Source organism: Perissodus microlepis, chromosome 5 (assembly GCF_051167445.1).
Source record: "Perissodus microlepis isolate ML-2025 ecotype Zambia chromosome 5, ASM5116744v1, whole genome shotgun sequence".
Classification (NCBI taxonomy): Eukaryota; Metazoa; Chordata; class Actinopteri; order Cichliformes; family Cichlidae; genus Perissodus; species Perissodus microlepis.
In genome coordinates, this window is record NC_140465.1 from 19825975 (window position 1) to 19837034 (window position 11060).

At 37.2% G+C, this 11060-nt stretch overlaps 1 protein-coding gene across 3 annotated transcripts; it reads right to left on the bottom strand.

The window, feature by feature from the left end:
* Positions 1-2001: 2001 nt before the first annotated feature.
* eno1b (enolase 1b, (alpha)) lies at positions 2002-9217 on the bottom strand. Of its 3 annotated transcripts, XM_084928624.1 has the most exons (13): positions 9129-9189; positions 7648-7794; positions 7423-7517; positions 7150-7245; positions 6562-6620; positions 6387-6456; positions 5412-5545; positions 5064-5286; positions 4717-4914; positions 4091-4292; positions 3413-3521; positions 3044-3102; positions 2002-2263 (listed from the first exon to the last, which is right to left on the bottom strand). In XM_084928624.1, exons 3-13 carry the CDS (start codon positions 7505-7507, stop codon positions 2194-2196), a joined length of 1305 nt encoding a protein of 434 aa, XP_084784750.1. In that variant the 5' UTR covers positions 7508-7517; positions 7648-7794; positions 9129-9189; the 3' UTR covers positions 2002-2193. The 3 variants fall into 3 exon arrangements, with proteins under 3 accessions (XP_084784750.1, XP_084784749.1, XP_084784751.1); XM_084928623.1 differs by lacking the exon at positions 7648-7794 and having other exon boundaries at positions 9129-9217; XM_084928625.1 differs by lacking the exon at positions 9129-9189 and having other exon boundaries at positions 7648-7805.
* Between the last annotated feature and the right edge of the window lie 1843 nt (positions 9218-11060).

Consider the following 11060-nt stretch of genomic DNA (forward strand, 5'->3'; position numbering starts at 1 on the left):
TCCAGGATCTTCATTACAAACATCTGTACATAAGTATAACAACGATGTGTTAACACTTTTGCAAATATCTGGAGGAAGACCTAAAGTGTCACCCTGAGATGACAGGAAGTTGTTTGAGATATTCAGGAAGAACCCAGAAACCATCACGGCTCATTGGAAATTGGTGGAATACCAGCATCACTGTCCACAGTTAAGCGTGTTTTTAATTCTCCCTCAGCCCTCCCAGAATCTGGTTCTGCTGGAGGTTTCTTCCCCTTAAAAGGGAGTTTTTCTTTCCCACTGTTGCCAAGTGTTTGCTCATAGGGCATCCTTTGATTCTTGGGGTTTTCTCTGTATTATTGTAGGGTCTTTACCTTACAATAAAAAGTGCTTTGAGGCGTTACAGCTGCGTTACCTGAATGACAAGAGGCATGTATGTCCTGATATGCTCTAAAATTATACAAGTCTTAATATTCTGAATCTTCCTGCATCTTTGGTTTGGACATTTAAGATTTTACGGGAGAATCACATTTATATTAGGGTTTGCGATTTACTTGTAATAGTTGAGGATAGCGTAAGCCCTATTTCAAAGTTGATCCTCTCATGTCTGCATATGAGAAGGAAAAACACAAAACAAAAACTAAAAACAGCATCAGGAGTCAGTTTAACTAAAAAAACAAAACATCAAGAACGAACTACTATGAGTGTGTTTTGCTGTTGTAATATACACTGATCTTATTAACAATACAATATAATTTTATTTATATAGCATGTTTAAAAAACCAGGGGGTACACCAAAGTGCTTCACAGTAAGGTATAACAGTAAATGATTACACTGAACTGTAAGTCATTAAAACAAGCTAAAATAGAGAACAAACAAAAGCATAAGTAAGTAGAGATGGAGAGAAATCATGATTATCCAGAGAAATGAGTAGCGAGCAATTAATGAGCGGTGAGAATTAATGAGTTGGAAAAGCCAGGTCGAATAGGTAAGTTTTCAAGCGTGCTTTAAAGGATTGAATGGAGTCAGAGGGACGAACAGTAGCAGGAAGACTATTCCAGAGGTTTGGTGCTACAGAGGCAAAGGCACGATCACCCCTAGTCTTCAGACGGTGCCTGGGCTGGGCCAGAGGTAACTGACCAGATGATTGTAAAGAACAGCTGGGAGTATAGAGACTGAGGAGGTCGGTGAGATAGTCAGGGGCAAGGTTGTTTAGGCATTTGAAAGTAAGCAGCACAACTTTAAAATCAATACGAAATTTAATAGGCAGCCAATGTAAGTCAGAGAGCACTGGAGCAATGGAGACAAAAATGCCACAGCATTCTGAACATCTGTTATCATTGGAGGTGAGCGAGTTACAATAATCTAATCTGGAAGTCACAAAAGCATGGATACGTTTTTCAAGGTCTTTGTATGGTATTAAATGTTTGACCTTTGAAATTTGGCGCAATTGGAAGAAGCCAGATTTAACCACAGAGGAAACCTGTTTATCCAGCTTAAATGAACTATCCAGGCAAACACATAGATTACTTACAGTGTCTGTAAGAAAGCAAGCAAATGGACCAAATCGGGCAGCTAGCTGATCTCGTGGAGTGGGACTATCAAACACCATAATCTCAGTTTTCTTCTCATTTAAAATGAGAGAATTGGCAGACAGCCACTCTGTGACCTGTTTCAAGCAGTCAGACAAACGATTCAATGAAGCTGGCAGGTCAAAAGATAATTGGAAATAGATTTGAATGTTGTCAGCAGGCCCCCTTATTTAGAGGTAGAGTCATCTCATTTTCCAAATAGCTTCATTGTTTTTAATTTAACTGCTGAACCCCTCCCCCCAAAAAAAAAAGCTGTGTACAAGCCAAACATCTGGAAAGATACTATGAAGATCACATTGTTTAGACATCTTAAAAATTGCAACAGAGTAAAATATGTAACATATGCACAATAAAAAGAAATAATCACAATGTATTGTGTCAACTCCAACAGATTTCAATAATTATTTTACTCCACAAAAAGAGGGAAACTTAAGATGGAAGAAAACTTTATTGTAGAGTCAGAGTTCAAGTAGTTTCAGGTAGTTCTCTATTCAGTATTACAGGAGATTTTATGTGAGTAGTTCTACATTTATCCTTATTGCTGAAATGTATTTTCATTTATTAGCAAACAAGTTACTGTGCATTTGTGTGCATGCACATATTTGTAAAGTCTTCACTCCTTTACTCTATCACTGGTTTTCTGAAGTTTTTTCCAGCAAAGAGAGCCTTGTCTCCCAAATCCTCTTCAATTCTGTAGTGAGAGATTCAAAATTAGTTCTTTAATTTAGTAAGAGGTCTTTTCATCACACTTAACATTTGATACAAAATTTACTTTCAATTAACTTTTAAATTTACTGTTGCCATCTTGACTGCAAAAAGCCGTTGTGATGACGATGGGTGGGTCTCACTTTTAAGCTGCATGCTCATTGGCCAGTGAGTGTGCTGGTTCATATCACAAATAATGACCCAAGACAAGTGACTGAATGCATAAACTCAGCAGAAAGATGTTTATAGAGGTCAAAACACTGACTTCTGTAAACACACTAAAGCCATTTTCCCATAGACTTCTGCGGGAGCAGAAATATTTTTTGCAACCACAACTAGCGCCACCTGCTGGCCTTAAGATAGAATCCAGGCTTAACCTCCTAGGACCTGGGATCCACATATGTGGACATCATATTTTGGGTTGTCTAGACCAAAATACTACATTTTGCTCTACAAGGGCCTGAAATCCACTTACAAGGACATTATACTGCCACTGTTCTATCAAAATTTAAAGCAAATGTCCTCATATGTGGATCTCATTTTTCTCACAAACAAAAATCAGGTAAAAACAAATGAAAAACAAACACGTAATCCTTTGTTTTTACATTAATCAGGTCCCAAACAACTCAAATAGCAAAGAGGAATTAAAAATGTATGCCATGAAAGAGTTCGGGTCTTAGGAGGTTAAAGCACTTGTTCATGTTTTACACTTTTTATGCTCATTTCAGAAAAGCATGATAAAACTTGTGAGTTGAGTAAAGCTCACCTGAGAATCTGGTTGTATTTGGCCAAACGCTCAGAGCGGCAAGGAGCTCCGGTCTTGATCTGAGTGTGTCAAAGCATTGTTTATTTTAGCATTTATAATACATTTGTTCAAGTTGTATTATTATAATTAGGATGGACTTTCATTTATATACTGCTTTTCTACTCTTCTCAAAGTGCTTTAAAGTCAGATTTAACCATACATTCATACAGTGCTTTATTCTATACACTGCAAGCACGTCATCTATCTAAAATCCACATCCAGTTTAGGAGCACCAATCCCCTTCTCACAGATACGATAAGGCATTTGGATTCTAGACAAACAAGTGTCATTTTATGTTCTAAAAAGTCAAACCTTTACATCAAGTATTACCTGTCCAGTGCATAAGCCGACCACCAAATCTGCAATGAAGGTGTCTTCAGTTTCACCAGAGCGATGGCTCACCATCACACCCCAGCCGTTCTGCTGGGCCATCTTACACCTGTGGAGAGCAACGACATTTTCCTTAAATTCTACATGGATGATGCAATTCCAACAATTCATGATTCTTTTCTCACTCTTTTCACTTTCTTCTTCCCTCCTCTCTTCTTTGCATTTTAAGGTCTACCAATGACGTTATCATTCGATTGCTCTGGTTAGCATTAGCTTGTAGCATCATCAGCGCTGTCACCAGATTAAAGCTTAGTTGGGATATTTGGGCAACTTTTAGGGTTTCCATGAAATGAAACATGTTGGGAAGATTTGATTACACTTACAGTTACTTATAGTAACCAAGGGCATAAACACATGTATGCTGAAGAGAGAGAGAAACCCATAGAACCAGGTCACGAAAGCTTGTCCTACTTACTTAAACAAAGAAATTATTTTATATACTTTGCTGTACCGACAAAGTGATCATGATACGTATTTCACCGAAAATGAAGCGAAAAGTTTTTTGTAAAGTGACATATAAAGCTGTCCTCAACTCAAGCAACATTACAGTCACGTCACCCACACCTTAAAATCTAATACTTATATAAACATTTGTATGAGTTTCAAAGGTTCACTTACGCCCTCATGGATTCAGTAACTGTGCCAATCTGATTGACTTTAAGCAGCAGACAGTTGCAGGCCTTCTCCTCCACAGCCTTGCTGATGCGATTAGGGTTAGTCACAGTCAGATCATCGCCAACAACCTGGATGTCTGTGCTGCCAGTGAAGTTGGTCCAGGCTGCCCAGTCATCCTGGTCAAATGGATCCTCAATGGACACCACTGGAAGGACAGTTAAACAACATTACTATGACTTGAGATACTTTAAAACCTAATAAGTCCAAGACTTATTAAAAGAAGTCCTACAAGACAAGAAACACCAACAACACAATCTGATTGTTGCACTTCTGCAATTACATTCAATAGAGGAATATTAAGTTATTAAGTTAATTGATTTTATTGGAATTTTTAAGTAGTAATAAAGAGGCCAACATCCAGCAACCATTGCTGCTGTATACAAATGGCACATTCAGTCAATGCAAATTTATCAAATCCACATTTAACTGATCATTAGGGAAAAAAACTAATTATTTGAGTTCATCTGAAAACTGTTGTGCTAATTATAGAAGCAAAAACTATGCTTACTTTAAAATGACTACTTACAACTCGTATTATTTGCAAAAAACAGACAGTTTCAGGATTTTACCTGGATAATCCTTCACGAAGCTCATGTAGAGATCAGCCAACTCGTCGGGTGTGATGTAACGACTCGGGTCATCAGGTGACTTGAAATCCAGGTCATATTTTCCATCCCTGTAGAATTCAGATGCTGCCACATCCATGCCAATCACAACCTCATCTGTGTACCCTGCTTTAGCAATGGCCTCCTTCAGCAACTCCAGAGCTGCAAGGTTAAACATCACATATGAACAAACGTGTTCATTATTTGTTACTGAAAGAATATTCTCGTATAACTTGTGTGTAACTTCTTTTACACAACATTATATATTTAATAAGACACAACAGAAATACATCCTTAGCACAAATGTTTACCTTCCTGATTTTCCAGAATATTTGGAGCAAAGCCACCTTCGTCACCCACATTAGTGGCATCCTGGCCATATTTCTTCTTGATGACACTCTTGAGATTGTGGTAAACCTCGGCTCCAATGCGCATGGCTTCTTTGAAGGTGCTAGCCCCGATGGGCAGGATCATGAACTCCTGCATGGCAAGCTTGTTGCCTGCATGAGAGCCGCCGTTGATCACATTGAAGGCCTGATGAATGCAGAGAATGGAAAAATAAGACATGTTAGAATTATAATAAGAGGTTTACTGAAAGGTCAACTGAATGAAGACAGGCCAGCAAATTTATGCGTGCCATCAGATAAACAAAGTCTCACCGGCACAGGCAAGATGACCTCTGGGTTTTCTGCGAGGTCAGCAATATGGCGATACAAGGGGACTTCTTTCTCTGCTGCACCAGCTTTGCAAACAGCCAGAGACACACCTAGGATGGCGTTTGCTCCAAACTTGGCTGTTAGTTGTAAATGAACAAAAAACAAAACAAAAAACATAATGTATATAATTATTTTAAATGTAATAATATTGCATTAGTAATAAAAAAAAAATCAGGATGAACCACCTTGATTCGTCTCACATTGAAATAAATGGATCTAATTTGACTGTAAACGCTTAATGACAATCATCTTTAAAGGTGCAATATATATAACATACTCGTTTTTTTTTGTAGTTGTTGCTGGGTTCACACCCCGAGTTCCTTTTCCTAGCCCCTAGGACTGCAGGATGCCAGTAGCCAGAGCAGAGGACATCATAAGATGGGTATACTACATTTTAATAAGTGTTGCGGAGCATCTGGTGACATCGGGAGAAGGATGATTTCCAGTTTCTGTGTCGCAGTTATAACACGATACATGAGGGGAAGAATAAACCTACCATTACTGAATTTCCTCAGTGGGGGACAATAAAGGATATTTCCATTCTATTCTATGCTCTCTACATAATCCTCCTATCCAGTGGTCATTTGCAAAGGTCTTAAACCTTTTATGGGCACCTTTCTTTAAACTCGACTGATAACAGGTTAAAATAAAAGGTTCTTTTTAATGTAATTTTGGACTGAGGGGACAAAGACTGCACATTCACTCACTACGCCATCTTAAACACAGCATTTAAAAACCTTTTAGTGTAACTAGAAGAAAACAAAACTGTTCTCATTGGAACAGTTTTGCAATTCTGCTGATTAGATGCTTCATTTGTTTAACGTCACCATTAAAGGTATGAGAAATCTGTCATCAAGCAGACATTTATGAAGACTATGCTGTAGTGTACATAATAGTACAGATGCTTCTGTCACTTACATTTGTTCTCTGTGCCATCCATGTCAATCATCATCTGGTCAATTCTCTCTTGCTCAACCACAGACACATCCTGAGCAGACAGTAAGATTCACATTAGCATTTCATCATCGATGGAAATCCTTCCAAAGGTTACTTAGCATACATATTAGAAAATGCAGACACTAAATGATCTTACTTGGCCAACAAGTGCAGGAGCAATGGTTGAATTAATGTGCTCTACAGCCTGTGAGACTCCTGTGAAGGACACATTAGAGATTATTTTTTCTAAATATTATGGGCAACCCGTGCAATCTCAATATTAAAGCTATAGATTTAGCAGAACGTGCAACTTTTGATTCTAAAATTCATACTTTGACACAAAGAAAGAGATGTTTGCGTAATTAACTCTGTTATTTCCCATAGTCAGTGTTTTAGCGGCTATTTTAAAATCAACATGCAAATCATCAATACTGAAATGACAGCATGCTTTACAGACAGCCCACCATGCACACTGATCGACTATTAGATGGACACATTTTTATTTTAAATTAGAAGGACAGGCAATGGGAACTCACTAACCCTTTCATATCTGCCAAAGAGAACAAGAGAGAGAGAATGGCGAGTTGTGATAGCTCATAGAAATACAAAAAAGAAGTCAATATTTAAAGTATTTTTCTTAAAAAATGAATTATACTTTAAGTAATAAAGCTTCTTTATTAAAAACCAAAAAACCAAACATGTTTCAACAATTTCATGAAATTAAATAAAGGAAATATGTACAAACCTTTCCCAAGGTAGTGAGACTTGTCGTTGTCCCTGAGCTCCAAGGCTTCATAGATTCCTGTAGATGCCCCGCTTGGTACAGCGGCCCTAAACAAGCCTGGGAAAGGTACATGCAAACAGAAGCATGACAGAAGAATAAAAAATGGCTAAATAATAATAAAACAAACAAAACAAAACGTGCATAGATAACCACATCTTAAGGACAATTTAGGTAATGAACACTATTTTAACTACAAAAAACAAAAACTGGCCCAGAAGGCACATTTAGGCCTACCCTTGTCAGTGTAAAGGTCAACCTCTACCGTGGGGTTTCCACGAGAGTCGAAGATCTCTCTGGCGTGGATCTTAACGATGGACATGGTGCAGGACCTTGAGAAGAAACAGAGCTGCACTTGTTAATATCGGACAAAAAAATAAAAGCTGTTGTAAATGTAATAAACATACAACAAAAAATAATATGTACGTTTCTATTTGAATTATTAAAACATGTCTCCCGTACCTCTTTCACTCTCTCCCCTCTGCGAAGCTCTCCAACAAAAATATCCTGACCTAGCTGCAAGCTTAGGAGCGCCAACATGCATGCTAGTATGCTAATTGGATTAGGCCTCCTCATCTGATTAATCACATGGCAGCTGGAAATGGTTGTCTGTCACAGCAAGGTTGAGCTTCCAGTTACAGCTTGTTTGTGTTGATGCAGAAAAACGTGAGGGACTTCAAGGTTTTCATGAAGAGTAACAATGCTATCGTGATTACACTGACTCCTTTTTTGTGCCAATACTACCCACATAGACATGTTCAGTAATCTTTTCCATTTGCTTAACAGATAAAGAAGCCAAAACATAATGAGGATTACTAGAAATTCAGTAAAGAAAAACAGAAAACACCAAAACAACAACAAAACATTAGAGAAACAGCAATTTCTGTTTTAGCTCCCCAATATTATCCAATTCTCTTAGTAGGAACAGAAGCGGCAACTCTGAGAAGTCCTCCGTTCTTGCTGTCTGTGCCTTAGGATAACAGGGTATCTATGCCCACTGATCTGCCACTGCCAGTTATTCCTGATGAGATGGGTTTTTAAGTTGTTTTTTGTGGACTCATCTTCAAATAGCAATATCTAGAGACACACTTAAATTTTTGTATGTCAAATATCTGCCGCAGTGTCTTCAGGAATATGCAATTTCAAAAGTGTAGCAGAATTTCAAAATCATGCTCTGAGGCTTGAAAATTCATTCATTGAAGCATAAAGCATCGATCTAAAGGCTTATCCAGCAGGGTCTGATAAAGACTTCATAATGGATTTGCATTATCTGATTTGCTTAATAAACTGCTCCATGACCTGGATGACTGAGAACCTCTGCAGACTTCATGAAAAATAATGAAGAATAAAGGTGGTCATACCAAATATTGACTTTCAAGCTCATTAGAACTGCACAAAGCCGTTTTTATCTTATGTACCGTGTGTCCAAGCATGCTCCAAATAAATCACTGCAACCATTTTATAGAGAAATATTTTTTAAAAAGCTATAAACACTATATTTGATCTTTTTTGGCAAAGAATATTGATATTTAATTAGCGTGAATATATAAATCTTTTACATTTTAACATCTTTTCTTACATGACTTCCATTAATGCAAAATATAATGATTGTAAAGGGACACATACTCAAGGAAATCTGAGCTTAAGCTTAAAAGTTGGCATTGTGGAATTAAAAGTAAAAGTAAAAGTAAAGGTGGTTGAATGGGAAGATACAAGCCCTCAGTTAAAGATAAACACATAAATGTAAACTAAACGCAGAGTGTATGAATGACTTTTTTTTTTTTTTTTTTTTAATATACGGACCTCGATCGTTGTAGCAGCGCTGCTGATGGGGATGGTTGACAAATATCAGCTAGCTAAACTTTACAGAGAAAACGAACTATTAAACAAAACCTACCAAAACTGCCAATTACATTAATTAATCGTGGCCCAGAAATAATTACCTTGACAACAGATGCAGAAAACTTTGAGTCTGTGGGAGAGCAGGAGAAAAACTACCCGGTACAGTGGGAGCGAGAAGAGACGAAGAAGAAGAATAGTGCCTATGTGCGTGCTGCTGCCCCTACAGTTTCCAATGTGAACTACAACCCCATCAGCTTCTACAGTAGCCTGTGTAAATCTTGTAGGTAAAAATGTCTGTGTTGCAGACTTTTAACAGGAACCATTCTATCTATCTGGACTGAAAATCAGTTGCAACAAGTTTTATGGAGCAATGAATCCAAATTTGAAATTTTCAGTCCAAATTGTTGTCAAATTGTTATCATTGTTGTTGTTTTTAAATGTAATTTCTGGTTAAAGAAGTCAATTAATCATTTGTTATGGTAAGCGATATAATAGATCTGTAACTTTTAAACAACATAATTCCATAATTTAAGTGGCATTTCTTGCATTTGCGCCACCCGACTTTTGGATACAAACGCACACAAACTGCTTGTATCAGTGTGTCTGAATGGGTGAATGAGGCGTATTGTTTGAGTTCTCTATCAGGGTAGAAAAGTTCTATATAAGAACCAGTCCATTTACCATTTACTGTTTGCATATAGTTGCAATTTAAACTGGCTTTTACTTTATTCATCTGTATTAACTTTCATGTTTGGTACCAAGAGCATACACATTTTTAAATAAAATAAAGATTTTTCTGATAGAACATCCTAGTTTTACATTGGTTGCACCATATGGCTCAGAAAGCACACAATACCAACGTATGCATGAGTTTAGCTGTTTGTTAAATCCATTTTCAAGAGACAGCAATCCTTTTTCAGCTAGCTGTAAAGATGACATGGGGTCCTCTGTATGACAAAATATTCACTTTGCTTTTGTTAGTTTTTTCCTAAGAAATAAGAGCCACTTGTTTATAGGTGTGTCACCCTGGCATTTAAACGCATATAAACTGCTGATTTAAGTAATTATTTTGAATTTGCTATCATTTAAACACACCGCAGGGAAGGTGAGACAAACTCCTCATTTCACACATCAAATGTAAACCTAAATCTGTCAACAGTCAAGTACAGTCAAAGGGCAAAGTTACCTGAATCTTTTCAAGTCAGGTGATAATGATTATTGTTTGATTCACCTTTAATCTGAAAATATTTCAAGACATTAGCCTTAGATTACCCGGGCAGGTTACACCAAGCACACCATTAAAAGAAAGCACTTTATTTGTAAAAAAAATAAAAATAAAAATAAAAAAATACATGTTTCTTTAAAATGTTACAAAATGATGTGATCTAAAAAATACTATTATCACACTTATCGATGAGTGACAAAATAAAGGAAAAATCTAAACCTTTGACCGTTTGACAGTTTGTTCATGCAGTAGGACACATTTTTCTGGGATGCTTGGGTCCAGTTCTCTGCTTTGACAGAAAAGTAACTGCAAATCAAAACAAGATGCTGAGAGTAAGCTGCTTTATCCTGTCATGGAATGAATCTACCCTGATGGGAGTGGCCTTTTTGTGTAAAGCTGTTATGTACTCATCTGTATTTCATACGATCCCACTTAGTGACCTGTTTTTGTTGTTATTTCAGATTCTCCCCAAATCTGATCAAATGACGGGTTACTTATTCGTGCATCTTCTTTTGTGTAATGACACTTTTGCGCATAACACCCTTGATGCCGCACCCTCAGGCTTTCATATCAAGTTTCATTTAAGCACTTTTGGCTCTGCTGTTCTTACCTAGCACTCATAATCTTGTGATCGGAAAACATAACACGTGGGATCTTACACTAGTAAATTTGTCATGTTTCCTGTTCCCTTTTTGACAAAACAATCTGCATTTTCTTTATAAGATTTCACAATACTTGATAATGGCAGTCAGTTTTTTGTTTTTAAAGACAGACAGGAAACGCTGGCAAAGACAGCAGAGGAATGGCA